The 25,051-nt window shown below is 33.0% G+C and overlaps 1 protein-coding gene across 1 annotated transcript; it reads right to left on the minus strand.

The window, feature by feature from the left end:
* Positions 1 to 9,551: 9,551 nt before the first annotated feature.
* On the minus strand, positions 9,552 to 23,975 carry Pat1 (Protein interacting with APP tail-1). The gene is made up of 8 exons (XM_075298252.1): positions 23,617 to 23,975; positions 15,308 to 15,861; positions 15,020 to 15,247; positions 14,834 to 14,935; positions 14,267 to 14,777; positions 14,040 to 14,205; positions 11,043 to 11,200; positions 9,552 to 10,971 (listed from the first exon to the last, which is right to left on the minus strand). Exons 1-8 carry the CDS (start codon positions 23,764 to 23,766, stop codon positions 10,873 to 10,875), a joined length of 1,968 nt encoding a protein of 655 aa, XP_075154367.1. The 5' UTR covers positions 23,767 to 23,975; the 3' UTR covers positions 9,552 to 10,872.
* Positions 23,976 to 25,051: the final 1,076 nt, after the last annotated feature.

Consider the following 25,051-nt stretch of genomic DNA (forward strand, 5'->3'; position numbering starts at 1 on the left):
AAATAGACAAATGTTAAATAAAATTCGAAAAAAACTTGGCGTTTAGGAGTGGTTCACATTCAACATCGGCACTTACAATTTAACCACCCTTTAGATTTTAGCCAACATTAATGTCAATTTTCTTAAAAATAAAGAAATTTAAAAGAAAGTCTATAATCTTTATCTTACCACTATTTTAATAACATTTAGGATACACATCATGAATATATAATCCCCTTCGATAAAGTCATATATTATTAAAATATGGTCAAGTTTCTTTAGAATAAAGTAAAACATTTTCCCTCATATTCAATGAAGTTATCTTTCATAAAAGATATTTCGATAAACTGCGTATAAATTGTTTGAATATGGACATTTTACTTTAAGGCTGGTAAAAAGTTCGAATTTCACAGGTGAACATAAACAAATTAATTTACTTTTAAGTAACGAAAAATTTTTTAATTGATGATATGGACAATACCTTCTAGTAATGTTGATTTAGCATACACTGACAAAAATATTGTCGTGAGACCAAAGATTCCATGTCTTTAAAATACGAATTTTGTTTAGCATAGAAAACGCATTTTTCCTGACATAGTTTTGTTTTTAAATCTAAAAGTAAATACAATTTTCAATGGAGTCGTTTTGATCTTATAGTTAAGTGATTTTACTTAAATTTGGGTATCCTAACATGTAAGAAAATTTTGTTTGGCCAAGGTCCACTTGGCTTTAATAATTTCAAAAACTTCCTCAAATATAATGAAATCGCCTTTAAATTTGTAGACTTTTAGTATCTTGATCAAAAAATGCAGTATATGTTTTTCAATACTTTATTTCAAAGACGTTTTTACTTCAAACATAGCAAATTGTCGTTAACATGTTTTTAATGGATTTTCATAGCACATGATGAAAAGAATAGAAAAACGAATAAATTAGTTTCCTAGAATCAAGTATGCAAAACTCAAATTAGAATTGTGCCTTAAAGGTATCCTTACTTCAATTATCTACTTCTTTGGCTCGAAATCAATACCAAAATTATTAGAGTCAAGACAAAATCTTTGGAACCGGGCATGTCTTTTTCCGGTGTAGTAACGCAGTAATTTTATTGTTTTTTGTTTTGAATTTTCAATTTTGGTTTTCACTCGTGAAACACGACCCCGTTATTTTCTTGAAAATTATGTATCTGATGTCGGCAAACGTGTTTATGTTTGAAGTCATTTTGTCCTTATAGTAAAGCGATTCGACTACAAAGTTAAAAATTCAAATAATCAAATAAATAAAATAGGCGTTGGCTTTCAACAATTTATTTTAAACACATGTTTTACTTGAAGCATAGCTTAATTCCTACTTAAAGTCGAGTCTGTATTTGGAAATCTAAGTTGTCGTTATCACGTTTGTAAAGGAAAAAACCAATAAATGCAACCCTGTTTTCCAGTATCAAGTACGCAAAACTCGTATTTGAAAGAGAATTGTGCCTTACGTGTATCCATACATAAATTATCTGCTTCTTTGGATCGAAATCAATACCAAAATCATTAGTGTAAAGCTTTCTTTAATTGCACTTATGACATTCATTATTCATCCATTCGATATGACGTTCTTTTCTTTTATATATTATTCTGAATTGTTCCACATACCATATGTGAGTTTCTCGATATTTTAGTCCTTTCCCGGTTGGTATTTCGAACGAGACATAATGTTTTTTTTCAAGAAAATGTATTTTGTCATTCCTTTACAGTTTTAATTTTGTTTATCACATATGAAAAATGAAATTCTTGTGCTTCCTAGAGGTGTGCGCGTGACACGAAATTTTCGTGACACGCGTGATTCACGCGTGAGTCACGTGATTCGTGAATGAATTTTTGACCAAATCACGTGAATGTGCGTGAATGGGACTGAACAAAAATGTGTCGTGCGTGATCGTGCGTGAACATCAAATTCTGTTCGTGAATGTGCGTGAGTAAATTTTTTTCAAAATCACGCTCACGACAAAATTCACGTTCACGAAAAAATTCACATTCACGAAAAATTCACGCTCACGACAAAATTCACGCTCACGAAGAAATTCACGTTCACGAAGAAATTCACATTCACGAAAACTTCACACTCACGATGACATTCACGTTCACGAAAAAATTCACGTTCACGAAAAATTCACGCTCACGAGAAAATTCACGCTCACGAAGAAACTCACATTCACGAAAAATTCACGCTCACGATGAAATTCACGTTCACGAAAAAATTCACATTCACGAAATAATTCACCCTCACGAGAAATGACATGTTCACGAGCCTATTTACGCTCACGACAAAAATTATATTTACAAAAACGTCTTGCTCACGATAAAAATTATGTATCAACAAGTAAGTAAAGTCTAAAGTCGGGCGGAGCCGACTATATTATACCCTTCACCACTATGTAGACTCTCAACCACTTCAAATTTGCTGGGAGCTATATAAAGGTTTGCATTTCCAGATACAAATACTTTTAATGGAGACAATTTTTTGTACTTTTACAAAAACTCTAGAATTACAATTTAAATCGGCTAACGCCCTGGGATGAAACACAATGTTAACATAGTAAAAAAATATGAGAAATATGAAGCGAGAGAAATTTTAATGCAATTATACAAAAGAGCATTTATGATTGATCAGGTGATACATATGTATTCGAGATATAGGGCAATTTTAGTAATATTTACAATTTTTGATACTTAGCAGTGGCGACTTTACAGGGATATTGGTTAGATCCCGCCAAGATATATAGTCAAGTATGGGTTATGATATATTATTTGGTCAAGTCGGGCGACTTGGAGCCTTATTTAAAACTCAACCGTTCTGTGGAAATTCTGGCATTACAGTGTTTAGGATATGACTAAGATATGGGGAAATCATCACAGAATTTTGTGTCAAGTGTGGGAATTTTTGCCATATTTGTATAAACCGGAAAAACGAATATATGGAGGCTTTATCTAAATCTGAACCAAATTAGATCAAACTTGACACTCTTAAATATCATATTAAATATATTCTCTGAGGAAACTATCCAGTCAATTAGAGGAAAATCTCATTGAAAATAGGTCTAAAATATGAAACAGTCTACCATATTTCCCCAACTCTGGTGTACATATAATGGGAGCTATATATAATCTGAACCGATTTTGACTAAATTTGACATGCATAGTTAGAATAATAATTCTGTTATCTCTGCAAAATTTCACGTAAATGGGTGTTTAACTTTGGCCCCCGTAGTCATTTGAGTATAAATCGGGCGAAAGATATATATGGGAGCTATATCTAAATTTGAACCGATTTCAACCAAATTTGGTACACTTATCGATACTATTAAACGTACTCCCTGTGCAAAATTTGAACTAAATCACGGCAAAACTCTGGCTTTTGAGGGCATATAAGTGCAAATCGGACGAAAGATATATATGGGAGCTATATCAAAATCTGAACCGATTTCAATCAAATTTACCAAGCATTGGTAGAATGTCAATTCTACTCTTTATGCAAAATTTCACGAAAATCGGTAGTAACCTTTGGCCTCTTTGTTCATATGAGTCTAAATCGGACGAAAGTTATCTTTGCAGGATTTTGGTTCGTGAACGTGAGTGAGCGTGAATCAATAAAAACCTTCGTGCGTGAATGTTACGAATTCATTCGTGAGCGTTCGTGAGTGTGAGCAATTCAAAAACGGGCGTGCGTGATCGTGCGTGAATGTTACGAATTCATTCGTGAGCGTGCGTGAGTGTGAGCAATTCAAAAACGGGCGTGCGTGATCGTGCGTGAATGTTACGAATTCATTCGTGAGCGTGCGTGAGTGGGAGCAATTCTAAAACAGGCGTGCGTGATCGTGCGTGAATGACATTTTGAATTTGTGAGCGTGCGTGAGTGTGCGTGAAAAATCCCTCACGCGCACACCTCTAGTGCTTCCCATAAAATACCTTAAATAGATTTTTATTGTACTGTCAGCGATTGTCTCTATCTGTTAAGGTTTAGAAAAATTAAACAAAACCATTTTCAGCTATTGTTGCAATAATTTTTTTCAGTTTTTCTTCCATAGAGTGCGTATGATGAATATTATTTTACGTATTATATGCTATTCGGTAGACCTTTGCGTATGATGAATATCCTTAACAATAATACTCATACGCTCTATATTCTCACATGTAATTCCCATGTGAGATACAAAATCAGTGGCAGTGGTACATAACTTAGTAAACTATTTTTTTTTTAATTTTGTCCATGACAAAATTGAAGTTTCTTAACTATTTGTTAAAAAATATAGAGATTAAATAAAACAACCAATTCGTTCATAATTTTTATGTTCGCAACAAGTATAGAGCATTTTCTTCTCTAAAACTAACATGACTACAGAGCCACGTTAGTGAATGGGTAGCACAAATCATCCATACATACAAAGGTTTCGACCGAACACCTTGCTTTGATGCCGCTATTTAGATCTGGCCTTTTTTGTGACGACGTTTAGCGAGAAAAAAGGCATTTAGCTTTTTTCTGTTTTCTGTAACTTTAATTTAAATCCCATTTTTTCTTCAAAATATAACGCTTTTTAACAAAATAAATTTACGGGTTTATAAAGGAATATCACTGGGAAGAAAAATATTGAGTTCCCTCATAAATTTTTTTAAGGGTTATGGCAGTTTAATATATCCGAGAAATTTTAGTTATAGGTTACAAACTTTAAAAATATGTTAATAGCTTCAAAAACCACTGTTAAGTTTTATGTCTCCTTTAAGACACACTATGCTCATTTAATATGAGTTACCTAAGATTTTTTAAGTTTTACCGAAAATGTTATACTCTCCATTCGTTTTAATAGAAGCCCACGATTTCGCTGTATGACTATCCACTTATCACCTAGGTAGTAATGCAATAAAGCTAACACATACGCATTACTCCCTACTCTTTTCTGGGTAATGCGAAGTATGATTGCGAGAGTATGGCATAAACAAACACATAGACATATATGCGCTCTACGCATATTGGTACATTTTCAGGTACACTGAAAAAATTGTAAATTAATAATAAAAAGAAATTTATATGAAAGTATAAAAATTCATTGTCTGTATTTTTTAAAGTCGGTTACACAAAAACATATTTAAATGAAATAAATTTAAAAAATGTATTAGGGGTTATTATGAACATTTCTCAAATTAGGTTATATGTATCAGCAAAGAAAATGTATGCTGATCATATTTAGAGATTTTTAAGGATATTACAGTGGAAGAACATAAAAAACTATTTTGGTTTTTTAAATCCACATTGGATAACATTTTAAATCTTCAAAATTTTACAATTTGTTGTTCGCTAGAACCTGGAGTACAAAAATATAACAGCAGACATTGAAATCCCACACATTGAAAGCCCACGAAAACTATATATTTTGTTTTTGTAAAAATAAATTTTGAGCGGAGAAAAATGTATGCTGGCAACAAGCATTTAAATGGTTCTCAAATGCCGCAAACATGTTCTGTTATTTAAATGATAGAATTTGAGACCATTACATGGTGGGGAAGGTCATGTACCTGGTCATTCAATTTTTTGACTTTTTTACAGGGAGAAAAGTATTTTGATGGGTTACGTATAGACATGTATAGAACCATTACATGGCCATAAAGACCATATACATTGTTTTCGTAACCATTTAAGTTTTTTGCAGCGAAAAGAATTTTATAAAAACATTGAGCAGGTACACACGATTTTCATTTTGCGCGTCAGTCGTGTGTTGATTGTTTCTTGGAATGGACGGAAAGTACTAAGAATTACTGTGTTTTGTGCTAATTTATTTATTCAGAAGTGGCACGTGGTTTTATGTGAATACCAAAAAGGAAAGTGTGATTGAAAAAATTTACCTAGTTTTTGTTCTGCATTTTGATATATGGTATAAATTATTTTTATTTGCAGTTGCATGATGTCTAAGGATGCCAGATTTTGAAGAAGCAAAAAGAGCACATTCAGTTTATAAAAAAGCACATACTAATAAGGGCACACTTTTTAAAATAAAGACATTTAATTCCATAATAATTCATTTAAACATAAAAAAGGTTAACATAAAATAAAAGGTTACTTAAAATAAACCACTTTCAACTCAAGCTAATTTCGTACAATACTTTGTAATTCTTTTTTTTTGTTTTGTTAAAAAAATTTATTGAAAGAAATTTGTTTACATTTAGAACAGAGTATAAAGTGAAGAAGCTACATCGGCGTGCTCTTCTTCGACTCTGATATATAAAGTAAAACACTATTTAATTAGAAAATAACGGCGTAGGAAAATCTCGTAGTGTGACATTTACGTATGTTCAGTTTACTTTTACCATTTAATTAATCGCGTTGGAGTAATATTTGTACTTAACTAAAAATAGAGCACTTTTGTGTGCTCTTTTGGCCTATCTTGTTTTAAGAGCACATTTTGTAAAAAAGAGCACATTGCTCTTTAAAAGGGCACATCTGGCATCCCTAATGATGCCTGCGTTGGTACATTTGATGGGCGCGAAGTAAATATGGAATGATTACTTATTGTTGAAATTGAACCAAAATAGTGTAAAAATATATGATGTTTGCTTGCACGACATTATATACATATACAAATAAAGTTAATTTTGTGTTTTCTTTTCTAAAGTGTCGTCCTTTTTTCGACGACGAAAAAAGTTTGTTCATAAAGATCGAAACATTTTAGATCGTGACCATTGTCTTTTGATTTAAACAAAATTCTTGTTATCAATATAATAACATTTTAGATGAGGATAATTTTATTTTTCTTAGAAGGGTTTTAGACGATGCAATAATTGCATGCAATAATTGCACGCAATTCTTGTTTGTAGGCAAATGGGGTAGAGAAGCAAAGGGGGTAGAAAAAATTTCATGTTTTCCGTTCCTCTTGCAATTTTTTGACATTTCTGAAACTTGAAATTTCAAGCGATTGCATGAAAAATTTCAACGTATAAATGCTGACGTTTTTAAGAAGCAACTTTAAAAGAGAATACAAAAAATTGCACGCAACCAATTGCATCGTCTAAAACCCCTCTTAGAACCATGTTCACATAACCAACCAGAGAATGAAGCCGACCCATTTTTGTCGACGGCGACTTTATCCACTCGGCGGCGGACAATTATCCATTATAAAATCAATTTGAAGTTATTCGAATGGTAATGAGATTAGTTGTCCAATTAATCTTACAATCAAATTTACATTTCATTCGAATTTGATTAGCTAATTTTTTTGCGAAACTATTATAGCAGCTTGAAATTGATTGATTGTGGGTGGAAATTAAAAATTTTTGCAAAAAATATGACAATTAATAATATATTTTTCTGATTTAAATCGATATTTTTGATTATTTGGCGGCTAAATTTGAGTGAAGTCGGCAGTAGAGGTGTGCACGTGAGTAATATTGTGCTCACGCTCACGCACACTCACGACGGAGAAATCTTATTCACGCACACTCACGCACGATATTTTTTGGTAGGACTCACGGTCACGCACGTTCACGAAAAGAAAATTTATACTCACGCACACTCACGCACGAAAATCTTTTAAATGTCATGACTCACGAAAAATATCGTGACTCACGAAAAATGTCGTGACTCACGAATAATTTTATGAGTGAATTACCTATAGAACCTGACTCAAAACATGAGTATGGTTAAAATCGAGTGCGTTATAAAACTCTTACCACTTCGGATGTCACTAAAACTATAAATGAATTCAACTCGTAAGCATTTTATGTTTGTTAGCGGGATTATTTTCGTGAGCGTGTTTTTCCGAAATTCGTTACTCACGCGCACTCACGAAGATATTTTTTTCGTGACTCACGATCACGCACGACATTTGGTTGGTTAATCACGCTCACGCACACTCACGCCGTTGCCGTCAGCGTGACTCACGACTCACGCACGAATCACGAAAATGTTCGTGAGTCACGACAATTTCGTGTCACGTGCACACCTCTAGTCGGCAGCGCGAATCGGCGGCTTCATTCCCTGTAACCAACATCGTTGCAGACAAAAATAGCTCCTATCATATTATTTTGCTCTTCGAATATGATTGTGACAATTATGTCTTCTCTGCGTGCATATTATTAATTTTTCTCTGGGTGTATCAACATGTGTACGCGCACGAGTATAGCTGACATTTTGGTGATCAACAGTTCCCTTAAGTCGATCTCTTGAACCAGTTCCAAACATTTGTTTACAGCCAAAATTATTTAAAACAGTGAAATTTCCATTTCCTCTCCCTCTGCCGAAGAGTTCACTTTCGTTCGTTTGTTGTTGTACATTTTTGGCGACATATGAAATTTGTGCAGAGCAACTTACATTCGATAGCATACAAACAAACATATGTACGAAATAGGTGTATGTGTATGAATTTGGGGGGATTGGTTGTTTGGTGCTCATTCATGTTGGCTGATCATATGGGCGATGAATAATGATAAAGTAAATATTGCGACGACGCGACTGAAACGATTATTAAAACCAGTCTTTTTTTCCATCACACCACAAAGGCAACCTCCCATTTCCAAATTGTTGTTACTGCTGGTTTTTCTATATGTCGTTCTCTCCATTGTGGTGTTTAATGCTTGAAATGTAAAGTGATGGACACTCAAGACTAGAGTGGCCTGCAAGAACAAAATCTCATTAAGATCTATGATATGTGTGAATGACTGTGTGCGTACATGAATTTCGAAATAGTCATAGGAAATCGAAAGCAATGCTTGTACACTGGTCAACGCACAGAAATTGTTAGTTACATGTCTTGAAATTTAATTGCTACAAATAATAGATCCATGCCAATGGTATTTGTTTCATAATATTTTTGGCAAAGGATCATGCTCCAGTATTCTCTAGACAAATTTTGAAATAAGTTGAAAAAAAACCAACACTAGGTTCTACGATCTCAACCAAAATAATGAGACCATTTGCAATTTATATTCCCAGCACAGAAAAAAGACCATGGTTAAACTGATGATTAATTGTAATTGTTTTTATTGCAGCAAAAATAATTTATTTTATTAATTCTTCAATTAATTATTTTTCGAGCTTTATGGACAAAGTTGATCAAGGAATTTGATCAATAGAACCATTGAAAATAAAACGCCAGATACAAATCTATTTTCAATGGTTCTATTGATCAAATTCCTTGATCTAATTTGTCAATAAAGCTCGAAAAATAATTAATTGTAAAATTAAGATATAATGCATTTGGACGTTAATCGCCTGTTTCAGTATCAGGCGAACATGAAATATAATAATTTATCTTAGCTTACTATTTTATTTTTATTTTGAAATTTTACACAGCCCAATACAATTTTCTTTTCTCAAGTACACTCAAAGAAATTTGTTAAACTAGCAGAAATTCTGCTGAAATCCATAACTTATGTCACTTTATCTAAATACGTATGAAGCTCTAATAGAAAGTTTCCATTGAGAGTAATAAACAGTTTAGACCTCTGACCTTTTGAACGTTAGCTTTTATTTAGTTTATATCTCTCACTAATTGATATCAATTATAAAATATTCGCACTCGGAAGAAATAAAACAATTGAAAATGTAATTAAACAAGTTTATTAAAAACAGAATATAAGTAAAAAACATCTAAGCAATAGTGCATATCTATTCATTATTTTCAATACAGTCACAATTGTGAAATATACGTATATATATGCATATAAAGTACTCTATGATTATTCGAAACGAATTTGCACAAATTGAATTTTGAACCTGTGAACCATTTTGTTTTGTTATATATTTCCTAATTAAAATACACACAAGAAGTTACTATGTGAATTTTGAATACATGGTTATGATTAATTTAGTTTTTTTGTTTTTAAACGAACTGAAAGAAAAAAACTCGATTTCTGAAATAAACAATAATTAGACATCATCTTAGACTTCTTTTTGCAACTTAACATAATGTGAGAAAACGCCTAGTCGAAAAAGCAAAGTTTAAAACCCAATTAGCTTTATTGTGGCCGAAATCCTATTCGATTTGTTTTTGTTCCAATGTTGATTGGTGGGAAGCGCTTGGCAGGGGAAGGAAACAATTTAAGCTGTTACTCAATACTGATCATTTCTATGGCCTATTGGTCTTCCTCATACTATTTATAGTTAAAAGTCAAAAGTAAAAAAAAAGAACAAAAATTATTACAAAGCAGTCTCGATCGTTATTACGTATTAAATATAGAGCTAAAATAATATTAAAACGATACCAGGAAATTGTATTGTGGCATTAACAAATACATCATATGTATCTACATATCTGGATAAGCATTAGTATTGCATATAAAACTATTGCCAATAAGTATTTACCTATACCATTACATTAAGTTAAAAATTTGCACGTCGTGACAAGGAATTTCTATACACTGACCAAAAAAAAAAAAAAACTAAAAACATCACAAATAATTGGGATTTCGTTGTGGACATTACATCGACATTACATTTATAAATTGCCTTTTACAAAGCATGAATTATGCATATCTACACAAATTCTTGCTGTTACACAAATCCAAATAATGTCGAATTGAATGTGTATTTAATATTCATCATATGATCTACAACAATATATTCGCCCTCCCTCCCGGGGATTTGCTATGCTACATACTTGTTGTTTGCTCTCTTTGCTTATTTCCAATTGGCATTTGTATATATCTATATAGAATTATAAAAAAAAAAATCACACACACACACATGAAGAACACAAGATGATGAACCAACCAAATTAAGACAAAATATAACAATAAACAAATCAAATATAAATTGTATGAGTTACGCTTAATTTACATATTAAAATACGCTATAAAAAGTCCCTAATGCACAAGTAAATAGACACAATGATTTTGTTGCACATTTTATATGCAATACCCAAATTCAATTACAAGCGGTTAAATTATGAGTGTTCATATTGAAAAATTGTTGCTTGATATCCTCCAGGGAGCAATCTTCATTAACAGCTGGATAAATTGTTTTCTATAAAGAGAGACAATAAGAAGTAATTTAATGGAAAGGAATTCATTCAGAAAGCTATAGGCATAAATTACATCCATTGTCAAATTTTGTCCACGCAAAGTTCTCCAATTTTCCAAAATATTTGCATACTGTAGATATTTTTCATATTCCCTCAAAGTTTCATAAACATGACAGAGACCTAAGTAATCGTATTGAAGTCCAGAGTAAGAGCGACCAAATAAGCGTAAACCTGGAAAAGAAAACATTAAGATTGATATGACGATTATCTTACAGAACTATGATATAATTTAAGGTACAAAAACAGAAACGTTGTATGGAAACATTCGCCACATATGTTATCAGTCGCAGTATGTCTGATTTCATCAGATATAATTCCTGAATATTTATAGATCAGATATAATCATTTGATGAATCTGCCAAATCATCTTGGATCTTAACAGATCATGACAAAGATCGAACACAGCAATTCAATTTTTACCCAGACAATACCTAATTTTTATGGCCCATTTGTGTAAAATCATATTCTTAGTTATTTTAGAACTGAATGTCAATAAATTTTAAATCTGCCAAAATTGTATAATATTAATAATATTCAATTTAAAAAAATCATAAATATTAGGTCCTTTCGTACTGAAATATTTTATTTTTTTAAAGATTTTTTAAAGGTTTGAAATCAGATCATGTTAGAAGTCGAACATACTTATTATTTAAGCTGCTACACCTAAGCATATTTCTTAATCCAACATCAAGGTCACAATCTTTTTTACCTGTGCACAAATTAAGTAAATTGATTTGATGTGGTTCGGGGCTTGTCATGATCTGTAGAGATTGGTCATGGCAATTTCCTGGAGTGACAATACAAATTAAAAAGGTGCAAATCGTGAAGATTCCCAGCAAAACAAAATGGAACACTAGTTCAGCAGGATTGTAAGGGAGAGAGGCAGTACCATCTGCTTACAAAACAACCGAATCAGCGCTGATTTTTGTGGGCGATGTCCCGATTTAAAGTAGCTTCTACATAGCGCTGATATAATTGCTAATTTTAATAGAAATAATGCTCAGAACTGATATATAATCTTGAGTATAGCATTGTTGGCGTGAAGTAAAACAGCACTACCTTTCATGCATCTATACTGCATGAGTTGGTTGCAATAATGTAAACGAATGATCAGAAACTAGTTTGATTACTCGTTTACGTTATTGCCACCGATTCATGCAGTGTGGATGCGTTGCTTACTTTATTGTATACCAAAAAGCGCAACTAAACTCTTACAGCTGAAGTATTTTTTACTGGAATTGAATTCAAAATGTTGGCAAAATTAGAGTATGTACCATCCAGGTCATGTCTAATTGGAAAATATGGGGCAAATAGGGGCTATATCATCATTTTTTATTTAGGCTATGTTCGAACTGGATGTATCTGCAGATGAAAAACGAATCTTTTGCAAAATCAAGACAATAGCACAATATTTTCATGTGCTACCAACGAAATGTCTTATTTATTACCTCAATATTATGGTGGCGGGTGTAAACGCCAAGCTCTAAAGCCACATCTTATCACCATTCCTCCCTAGTCGCAAAACATAACATCGGTATTTGGTAATATTGGTGTTAGACGTGATGAGCTCTTTTGGCTAAAACACCGCTGAACAGAATCCTCTTCAGTTGATGGCAGACTTTTATCCATTCAAAATTGTATGACATAATTAACCAAACGATTGCACCACTAGTTGTAAAACCCAGCAAAGCTTTTTATTACCAAATGATATAAAAAAAGAGTCTCCTAGCAAACTATTTTATTACCGCCTGATATAAAAGAGGTAACGTGGTATAAAATTGGTAAGTAATTACCATTGAATAGAAACTTTGATTACTTCCCCAAAGACGTGTCCTATAAGGAGAGTACTTCTCTGCAGCGTTACCAAGAGCTTGCACACAAATTTTTTTTCTGATTCAATCACGAAATTAATTGATCCAATTAATTTTTTTAATTGAAATATCTTCAATCACAGAAATGATAGTATCAATTAATTAAATTTTTATTTGAATATTTTTTAAAACTCAATAAAAATTTTAATTGGGAACATTTTCATGAAATTTTTTCTGTGCAATTGTAAGCATCAACGACAAAGACCATAGATTTAGGAAGATGTGAATTGTTCTTCTTCTTTCTCAGAGATTAGTACAATACACGTTCTATGAGGAGTTGCAATAATAAAAAATTTATTGGCTACGTGAAAATCTGATGTGTGGTAACCGAAACTATCCGGATATGGTGAATTTTTATCCGGATATTTTCCAACTTTCGATATTGTTGAGGGTAAAGCATAAATGCTGTCACCCCAACTACATACCCAGATTTTACTGAAAAGTAACCGTTTAATCTAATTGCAATTTCCCTGATTTCCTATCGTAAATATTCCCAGGAAGAAAGCTAAGCTAATAGTTTTAATGTACATTGAAAAATGCTTTTCTAAAGCTAATTTTATCTTCACAAGAAATATTGTTGAGGTAATTTATAAAAATTCTTTGGGCAATTAAAATAATGGAAATAAAATGCTAGCATTGTCCGACACGTAGTATCATAATGGTAAAAATCGAAAAAGGCTGGTTTTTCGTCCAAATTAATTACATAACGTATTTTTGCATGAAGATTAAGAAATCGGTATTATTAAGTTTTTGGAAATATAATGCCATATACCAATCTCCACAAGCCGAACTAGGCATATGCCTCATTGGTGGCTAATGCAACTTTCCATGGTCTTTAGTGTCGATCTGGTGGGGTGAGATGATTCAATTTGGATCTTTCCTATGGAAATTACATACAAGAATTTCTTTTAGTTTTTCATATTTTCTCAATAGAAATTTGAAAAAGCATCACATCTGAAGAATTAATGCAAAATCAGTACAGCAGGTGGTTAAAAAAAAGACTACTTCCGAAAATGTAAAATTCATTGCTTTATACAACATCTGAATCTAAAAAGGACATATTTTGTTACACTTTTTTTTTTGCTGGGTTCGTCCGCGTTTCGCGTATTTTTTATAGTGCGATTAAAAAAAATACTTACTGATTTCTATACTGCGTAAGTAAAGTTCTTCAGCTTCTCGGTATTTCTTCATTTGGTAATTGTATACTGAGGCTAAATGTCCTATGGATAAACCAACTTCATAGTCGTATGGCCCCAAGAGGTCTGTTTTTATTTTAATGGCTTTTTGATGCATACGTTCGGCTTCCTGTGGTGTTATAAGGATGAATAAACAATTTGTGAAACGTTTATGTTTACACTTGGTTTACCTCAAATCGATTCATCGTTTGATATAGACGTCCAAGATTTCCATACAACTTTGCTGTTTGTACATTTTCCTCACCGAATACTTCCAATGATAGTTGTAAAGCAAATTTATGCAATTCTTCGGATTGTTTCAAAAGTCCCTCATCATCAACACCTTCTACCATTTTATCTAGGGCTATTTCCTCGAGTAGCAAAGCTTTAACTCTCTTTGCAGAGGCCAATTTTAAATGATCCTGCGGCACCAAATGCTTGAAGATATCCACCGATTTTTCGATATGATCTCGAGCACATGTAAAATTACCAGTATTGTATTCGTGCACATAGTAAGCATACGACAAATCCTCGTGGGCAATAGCCACATGGAAATTGCGATTTCCAAAGACACATCGTTTAATATCAAGTGCTTCTTTGTATACATTTACACTTTGATAGGGCGAATCGATGTTCAACAAAAAGAATCCGTAGTCGAGTAGAGTGTCGGCATACTTTTGATGATTGGGACCAAATGCTTTTCTGCAAACAAAGACAACTATTATCATTAGTTTTAGTTATAGAATCTCTAAACTCACTTCGCTCTACTTTTGGCTTGACAAATCAATATGTTTGCACGTTGATAATCACGTTTCACCACACAGGCCTTGCCTGCCTGTCTCAGTACATCTATAGCAATTCTGTTTACATAAAAGTCAAAAATAATGGACAATGAATAAATTCATGCGAGCAATGATGCTGCTCCATTTAAAATAAGGACTTACCTCTCGGGAGTAGTCTCCTCTAAATTACGCATAGCAACTACACTCCACATGTGACTGTCATCGTATTCATTGCGGGCAAAATACATTTCAGAGAACTGAGTATGCGTATTCGCCAGTAATGGCTTGGGAATATCGTTCACATCGAGTTCTTTTAGTAATTCGACTAATAAATCAAATGTACGTTCGGCTGACTTGAAGTTACTTAAGCAGGACTCGGAGTGCAAAAGTCTAAATAAAAGGAAAATGTTCATATGTTATCAAGTGGCCGATAATAAAAAGTCAAAGTACCTTTGTAAGCAGTCTAAATAGATTATACGTATTTTTCTCGTGGGTTCCATGGCCTTCAAACGTGTTGCAACGCACTTAAGGATGGCTATACTCTCGGAGAACCAACCGGCTTCCGAAAGAAAAGATCCTAAGCGTAAACCAAAATCTATGGTATCTACACCAAAATTACATTCATTATCTGAATTTAAAGCCAAAGAATCAGCTGATTTCATCATAGACTCATAGTCCTGTGACTCATTAGCACTAGTTGAGATTGGAGTTTGGGCTGATGCGGAAATTGATGATGCTAAAAGTTTTGCCTTGGCCAGTTTTGCCAATTTGGAAGCAGTCTTTGTTTGTGTATGTTGTTGCTGTGACGCTTGTGTCTGTGTGCCATAACGTTGCGTAAACGTCTGTTGTAATTGCGTCGCCAATTGTTTTCCTCTACTTATTAATGTTGCCAGGCAAAGAAACAATTTCTGCCGTGCTGGATCAAAACGTAAAAGGCGCTCAAATATTTCTAGATCTGCCATTTGTTCGAACAGCATATCTTTTAAGTCATCGCGTTTAGACATCTGGAATAATGAGAATTTATAAAAAAAATGTTAATGGGGGATTATAATGAAATGCATGGGGGATTATAATGTCATGTAGCGAATTGCAATTGAACAAAAATTCTGGTTATGAGAGAACTTATATATGAAGGGAATTACAAAATTGATAAAATAAATGAAAACGATGACACACATATTTTTGTGTATCATTTAGCAAGTTCTTAAAGACAATCGCACACATCGGCATGCCTCGCTGTGAAGTTCGGGTCAAAGATTGACCCACACCTAATTAGATCGCCAATAACAGGAATAGAATGAATTTGCAGTTTCCCAATAACGATAACGGTACATTAACCTAAATTTTACACTTATAGAAAAAAACTGCTAACCAGCATTTCATCTGAATACCGAATACCTGTAGATAGAATCTTATACATTTATTTAAAAAAAATCAGTAATACAAAGCCGAAAGTGTCCCTATGATGTGTAATTTTTTTATTTTATCAATAAACTTTTTAATTGTTCATCAATTGAAGTCATTTCTATTAAAAATTCAAAATCAGTTATTATTTTTTTTCCATTGTAATTCAATGTAGAATTCCGTTCAATATGTTTTATTTTTATATATATTTTTTTTACATAAAAAATATATTCATAGTTTTTTTCCTTTTGAGGTTTAACAAATATAAAATGCATTTCAAGGTGATGGAACTTCCAAGTCAATGTACCATTTAATTCATTGTTTACATATTTTAATGTTAATTGCTTTTAAATAATTTTGCACGAGCTCACCTGAAAATCATGGTATTCCTCGAATTTGAATAATATTTACATTTAGTATAACTTGTGGGTATAGATATGTGTTTGGTAGCTACTATTGAATGTACGACCACTGCACCAAGTACAATATTTCCTTAATGCGTAAATGGAAAAAAGGAAGTATTACTTCCATTTTATTTAGTAAAGAAACCTATTGTGGGAAATCGCTTTGAATTTTAATGTTTATTTATGCAAATATGGCTACATGAAAATAGAACGAGTAGCTGCCTATATTTTAATATAAAATTTTACAAAAAACAAATCTAAAATTCCCAAAGAAAAAAAATCAAAAGTAAACGAATGTTTTTTTCTTTAAATATTGTTTTTTACAATTTTTAGTTTTTTTTTTTTTAAATAATTTTACATTATTTTTTTATAATAGAGTTAAATAGGGATGGCATTGGAAAGGTTTCTATTTTTGGATACAATCGACAAATTCAAATACAATGAAACATAACATTTGTCCACATTTGGTAGGTGTCGATTTATGGCAGATTAATGTGATATTATAGCAAACATCTCACCGAGATTTAAAGATCCTATTTTGAGAGTTTGCACTATTTATACCCTTCACCACTAATGTGGTACAGGGTATAATAAGTTTGTGCATTTGTATGTAACGCTAAGAAATAGTGGTCATAGACCCATCTTTTAGTATACCGATCGGCTTAGAATTAAATTCTGAGTCGATTTAGCGATGTCCGTTTTTCTGTCTGTCCGTCCGTCTGTCTGTATATGTAATTTTGTGCACAAAGTACAGCTCGCAATTTAAGTCCGATCGTCCTCAAATTTGGCATAGGGCCGTTTCTTGGGACAGAGACAATCGCTATTGGTTTTGGAAAAAATCGGTTCAGATTTAGATATAGCTGCCATATATATTTATCCCCGATGTGGTCATAGTTAGCGTGTTTATCAACCGATTTTCTTAAATATCGCACATCCAAATATTTTATGAATCTCGAAAATCTTGCAAAATATCAACCAAATCGGTTCAGATTTAGATATAGCTCCGATATATATCTTTCGACCGATTTAGACTCATATGACCACAGAGGCCATAGTTTACTATCGATCTTCGTGAAATTTTGCACAGAGGGTAGAATTGACATTCTACCAATGCTTGGTAAATTTTATTGAAATCGGTTCAAATTTAGATATAGCTCCCATATATATCTTTCGTCCGATTTGAACTTATATGGCCACAAAAGGCAGAGTTTAGCCGTGATTTGCTTCAAATTTTGCACAAGGGGTACGTTTAATAGTATCGTTAAGTTTGTCAAATTTTTTAAAATCGGTTCAGATTTAGATATAGCTCACATATATATCTTTCGCCCGATTTGGACTTATATGGTCTCAAAAGCCAGAGTTTTGACCTGATTTACTTCAAATTTTGCACAAGCGGTACTTTGAACGATAGTATTGTATGTGCCAAATATGGTCAAAATCGATTCAGATTTAGATATAGCTCCCATATATATATTTCGTCCGATTTGAACTTATATGGCCTCAAAATCCAGGGGTTTGCTGTGATTTGCTTCAAATTTCGCATAAAGAGTAAGTTAGTAGTATAGATAATTGTGGCAAATTTGGTTGAAATCGGTTCAGATTTAGATATGGCTCCCATATATATCTCCCATTTGATTTGTACTAATATGACCAGGGGGACCAAAGTTATACTCCCATTTACGTGAAATTTCGCATAGATAGCAGAATTATTATTCTAACTATGCATGTCAAATTTAGTCAAAATTGGTTCAGATTGTATATAGCTCCCATATATACGTACACCAGAGTTGGGGAAATATGGTAGACTGTTTCATATTTTAAACCCATTTTCAATGGGATTTTCCTCCAATTGACTGGATAGTTTCCTCAGAGAATACAAATATTCTCACACTTTACACAAAATTCTGTGATGGTTTCCCCATATCTTAGCCATATCTTACACACTGCAATGCCAAAATTTCCACAGAACGGATGCGTTTTAAATAAGGCTCCAAGTCGCCCGACTAGACCAAATAATATATCACAACCCACACTTGACCACTGATCTTGGCGAGATCTAACCAATATCCTTGTAAAATCGCCACTGCTGAGTAGCAAAAATTGTAAATTACTCTAATTGTCCTATATCTCGAATACATATGAACCGCCTGAAAAATCATAAATCTCTTTTGTACAATTGCGTTAAAATTTCTCTCGCTTCATAATTCCCATATTTTTTACTAACATTGTGTTTCATCCCAGGGCGTTAGCCGATTTAAATTTTGATTCTAGAGTTTTTGTAGAAGTACAAAAAATTGTTTCCATTAAAAGTATTTGTATCTGGAAATGCAAACTTTTATATAGCTCCCAGCAAATTTTAAGTAGTTGAAATGTTTGTCTACATAGTGGTGAAGGGTATAATATAGTCGGCTCCGCCCTTTAGACTTTACTTACTTGTTTTATAATAAAGGCAAAAAAATGAGAAACGTAAACTCACTATTAAAGGAACAATGTCAATGATTCGTATGAATAATCGAATTAATTCTGACTAACGACCATTGTGCTTCATACTTTGTTATAATTATTCATTTAGTAATTCTGAGCCTTTTTGGCCAAATAAAGTAAAGCAAATTCAATATTTAACTTTTTTTATTGTCAAATTGTTATGTTAATTGTCAGAGTTATCAGTTAATTATTGGAGTCTTCAAAGGGTGGGAGCTACATGTGTGGGAATTTTTACTATTTGGCATACTATGCCAAAACTAAGCCGCAAGCGGTATATATGCTAAGTTCATTGGAAAAAGCTTGAGTTCAATTTTCATAATCAATAAAATCTTTATTAGTACATGGAATACTATTGCTTTCCTCAATTCATCCTCTTTCTCTTCAGTTATTTCAGATTACTCATATTAAAATATTCATATTGATATAATGGGTCCGGGTATTGATCTAAATATGGTTCATAGACACAATTAAACATGATGTATATTTGACCACATTGTTATATGACTTTAGACATATTACAAAAATCCATTCGATACGAATTTCTAGTTAGTGTATTCATTTTTCAAAATGTATCTAAGCAAATTCTATTTCAGCTGAAGGTGCACAGGTAAAAATATCGCCAAAATATTTACAATAACAAATTTAATTGAATCTGACATCCTTTCCTACTAAAAACTAAACTAGAAACATTAAGTCAATTAGGTCAATGATTGAAAATTGTTAAATTTTTAGTTAAAAATTAATTAATACAATCAACTTTTTAATCGAACTAGGAAGACTACTTCAGTTAAAAAAGTGATGGATTTTTATTTCTTATTTGAGACATTTTAGTTAAAAAATTAGTTGGATCAATTAATTTTGTGATTGAGTCAAAAAAAATTGTTTGAGTGTATGAATATATTCTGCAATTTTATGATCTGCAAATTTTCTAACCCACACTCATGTACGGCCATTTTCAGTTCAAGTAACTTCGTTAGGCTTTAACTGCCAGTTATGTGAAAGTAAATTGCAGATATCTTCTCTCGGATTAACTTTTATCGAAAAAGTTTCAGCAGTTAAGTTTCTAACTGCCATGTGAATATACAGGCAGGGTGACAAACATGTCCATAGTACAAATTAAAAGTTCGTTAGTAAACGTAGCACTAACGAATCTGCATAGTAATGGGGGTCAGTGACATAAACAAATTACTAAATTTACTTTTTTTATCAAATAAAATTTATTTCAAGATACAAACTATGACAATAAGCACGAAATGAATTTGTTATATCCAGTAATAATTATTATACCCAGTAAAATAAACTCTTAAACTCTTCATCTCCATTAATAAAAAAAATAAAATATTCTTCCATTAAAACTGATTGGCATTTATCTGCATTGTATTCCTAGACTCTTTAAAAGCTATCAGCATTTGTACGATCGGTCATTAGCTAAATAACAATTGTATCAACGATAACAAGTAATATGAACTCTTGTTTGCATATGGTTATTAAAGTGGTTCTTTAAATTGTTTAGCGAAATGAGCAAAGCAGGGAGAAGAACTGCAGGCTATTGACCAAAGTATATAAATATGCATTTATATTTTTAGGTCGTTAGCCTCTATTTGCAGTTTAAAATGTTTTCTAAATAAGTGGACTATAATTTGTAATTTCAACAAATTATTTTTTTTTAATTTCCAGTTTTGTCTCTAATGGAAACTTTGTTTGAGTAAGTGTACAAAGTTAGCTAATCAAATTTTTAACCATTTTACGAATAAATCTACGATCTTATCAATATAATCGTAGTAAGTGGGTTAAGAATCCTGCAACTGTCGTTACAATACGACAAATGTTCAACATAAAAAGCTACATACATAACTTCCATGTCAATCTAGGTATATTTTTCTCCGAAGTTGACATATCCTTCATTCTAAGAGAATCCTACACTCAATGCCGGACGACATATAAGAACGGACTATATGGCGTCATGGCACATTTTTGAGAGTGACCTGGAATCAATTATCCCAAGCGTAGAGGACTGGGACGAAAACAGGATACACTTTGGGAATCTCAACATCTATACTGACGGCTCAAAAATGACCGAGGGTGTAGGCAGCGGAATATACTGCAAGGAGTTAGAACTTAAGGAGTCCTTTAAGTTGGACGAACAATGCAGCATTTTCCAGGCCGAGATATTTGCTATTGCAAAAGCTACTGAACTTATATCGATGAGGCCGTTATTTAGATGCGATATCAGCATTTTCATCGATAGTCAGGCAGCTATAAAGGCCCTGAGCAGTACGAACATAAGGTCAAAGGTGGTCAGCCGCTGTCGTAGAGAGCTTAGGGTTCTCACTGAACAGCATAATGAAACTCTGTGCTGGGTACCTGGACATTATGGTATAGCTGGGAATGAAGAGGCAGATATACTGGCTAAGAAAGGCGCAGGTGGTACGGAAAACGTCATTTCGGACGTTTTTCCTCCGCTCTCTTTGTTTATTTACAGGATCAACAGCAAATATTAAGATTTATATAAGAGACGATGGGCTTCTTCTATTGGCTGTGAACAAACCAAACTGATATGGGACGAAAATAATATTAGGAACTCTGAAGTCTTGATGTCATTGCAGAGAGAGGATGTAAGGTCTATGATAGGCATCATAACGGGACACAACACCTTGGGAAGACACATGGTAAGGATACGTCTAGCGAATGATGACATTTGTAGGTGGTGTCTGGACCCCGATGCTACGGAAGATTCTTTTCACTTTCTGTGCCAGTGTCCAGCACTATCTTTCAGCAGAAACAAGATACTGGGCTCTTATTTCTTTCAGACTATGACCGACTTGCGAGTATGCAGTATGAGGAATATCCTCGTCTTCATCAAGCCTTCGGGGTGGAGGAACTAGGCGCGTCCAAAGGATACATTATCATACGATAGGCTCATTCCGGCCGGAAGTAGACGGACACGAGGAGGAAGATGGAAAGAAGTCAGAGGTATCGCAATGGACCAACTATGGTCTAAGTGGACACAAACCCGCATGTTCGGATTCGTGTCAGCCTCCATAACCTAACGTAACCTAACCTACACTCAAACAAAATTGTTCGTAGGCTGGATTTTAGAAAAAAAGTATTTTTGATTCTTGTAAACATTTGCGAACAATATAAAATATAACCTATTGCTGATGTTTTTCTATGAGTATATGTTGATCTAAAGCATATATTGTGGTGGATAGAGGTATTGCGGAAGGGATTCAAGATAATGAACCAAAGTAAGCAGGAATGTATTACAATTTTTTGAAATTAAAGATTTTATTTTTGTGCATCATTGGTGGTCTCTCGAAAGACTGGTATTTCCTCTGCAATGATACTGGCAAATTTAATGTATTAATTTTTTTCATCAAAGAGGGAAATCAAAATTGAAATTCTATAGGAGAGTATAGTAAAGAATTTCAAAAAAAAAAAAAGACGGTCAATCTTCAATCGACAATTTTAAAATGTTATGGATTGATGATTTGTTAACATTACTCTTAGGTTTTTTAGTTAAATCTCTCATATGGTATTATCATGATCATGTATACCATTACTTTCTATCCGAGATGAAGAAGAAACAAGAGCTGTTCAAAGAAAACAAACAGATGCTATGCAAACCTTGACCTATCGCAATACAAATGCAATGAAGTAGCAAAAACATACAATCTACGATAGTGACAACGACAATCAATAAACAAGCATATGAACAGTTAATGAAATGTCTAGGCTACTCAAAAAGACATGCTAAAGCATTACGGACATTCCTTGAGATATCGTGCGTTTCTTTAGAGTATTGTACTCATATAACAATAACAACTTTATATAAATATATTTGATGAATGCCAGTGAACTGTGGACAACTTTTAAATCAACTGATAAAAAGATTCCACTTGGAATCATGGCGGGCACGCAATTCAGAGCATCTCTCATCCTAATTAAAGGCCAATTAAGAGCCTATTCCACAACAAGTCATGTGTCTTTTTCTGTTTTGCATCTGTCTCAGAGAATAAAGGAAAGCTAATAAGACACAATGGTTGAAGTAAATGGGTGGGATAAGGAATGGGTGGTTGGCATTATTATGTAATGCAATAATAAGTACCTTCAAGAGTAAGACAACTCAAAACATGCTAGGAAACTGCAAAATTATATCTTGTGTACATTTTATATGGAAATAAGTACATATACACAGCGCCATGCATTGAAAACAGGCCGTCAGTCCTAGTGCTAAATCAATATGGACCTGCCCATATAAGAAGATATATGGCATTAATTGCCTTCTATGTACATCCTATGTTAATTGGCTGATTTTTAGTAAGCATTGCCAAAAAAGGTTTTCGATTTTATTTTCTGCATATTATGTATGTACTTCATGTCACCATGAATGAAGGGTAAATGTAACCTTGAGATACTTGCTTGCTTGCTTCATGTCCACAGCACAACTATAAACAAAGATCTTACCAATACATAAATATCGATGAGTACTCCCGGAGGTAAGTAACGGAGTTGTTGAACAGCATCTAAAGTCTGCGAACGATAATTTAGTTGGGAGACAAAACAATAGAGACATCGATCGTAAAGTGTTTCGCGTTTAGGCCCCACAAGATCCATTATTCTGTTGGTGGGCAGGGTAGCACAAATCTGTAGAAAACTATCACAATACAAGCTGCAAACAAGCTAGCTTATTTCGAAATGTCGAATAAGAGCTAAATATTTCACAATTTTTACAATTTAGTTTGCGGACGAATATACAATAACATCACTTTCCCACTCAAAGTAACATAAAAACCAAGACGGCGATGTTTTTTCCGTTGGTGAGACACCACACAACAAAGTCGATGATAAATCACAAGTACGCCGATTGTTTGTTCTCGAAGCCGTTGAAACAGTTGCACGGCTTCCCAATTACGAATGTTCAGATAGCCATGTATTTTCGTACAACATGTCTGTATATGATGAGAATCGTAAAATAGGTCTGTTCACATATTATTCCGTAAGAAAACAATTAATGCACGATTGTTTTCTTGCAGTTACCACAAGAAATGTGTTTTGTTTTGTTAATATCTAAAAACACGTGCTATATTTTCGAGTTCAATTTTTTATTGTCTGTATTAAGTTCGCATTATCGTCCTAAATGGGCAATTTTTTCGCGGTTATTTTTCTTTAATAATTCATTTCACCGAAAATTAACATTTTCAATTTTTACAATCATTCCCCATCAAGTTGTAATAAAATTTGCAACAAAAATATATAATTTTATTCTGTTTTTGGAGATTTAGTTTTGGCTAAACTTAGTTCCCACCTTTACTCCATTAAAATAGTTCGATTTGAAGGAGATAAATTAATTTAATTAAATTGATTTTTTTTCCTTTAAGGTGAGTATTAAGTTCGAGTTTAGCCGCTAAAATTGCCATTTTTTCACGATTACTTTTCTTTAATAATACTTTTTAAGGAATACAAACTTTGTGAAAACTTGCTTTGGGCTATTCCCCATCAAGTTATAATAAAATATGCAACAAATATGTATAATTTTATGCCTTTTTGTAATGATTTAGTTTTCACTTTAGTGAAAAAACTCGAACTTAATACTCACCTTTAAGGTGGGTATTAAGTTCGAGTTTAGCCGCTAATTTTCACTAAAGTGAAAACTAAAGCAGTAAAAAACGTCATAAAATTATACATATTTGTTGCAGATTTCATTATAACTCGATGGGGAATATCCCAAAGCAAGTTTTCACAAAGTTTATATGTGGGTATTAAGTTCCCACCTTAATGGCCAGTTTCTCATCCTCCGATTAATTTTAACCGGTGGATAGACCTCCGGTTAGTAAAATTTTTGTATGGGATCAGCTGTTTTATCGACACGATAAATAATAACAAGACATTGAGAAATTGG

Source organism: Haematobia irritans, chromosome 3, assembly GCF_050003625.1.
Source record: "Haematobia irritans isolate KBUSLIRL chromosome 3, ASM5000362v1, whole genome shotgun sequence".
Classification (NCBI taxonomy): domain Eukaryota; kingdom Metazoa; phylum Arthropoda; class Insecta; order Diptera; family Muscidae; genus Haematobia; species Haematobia irritans.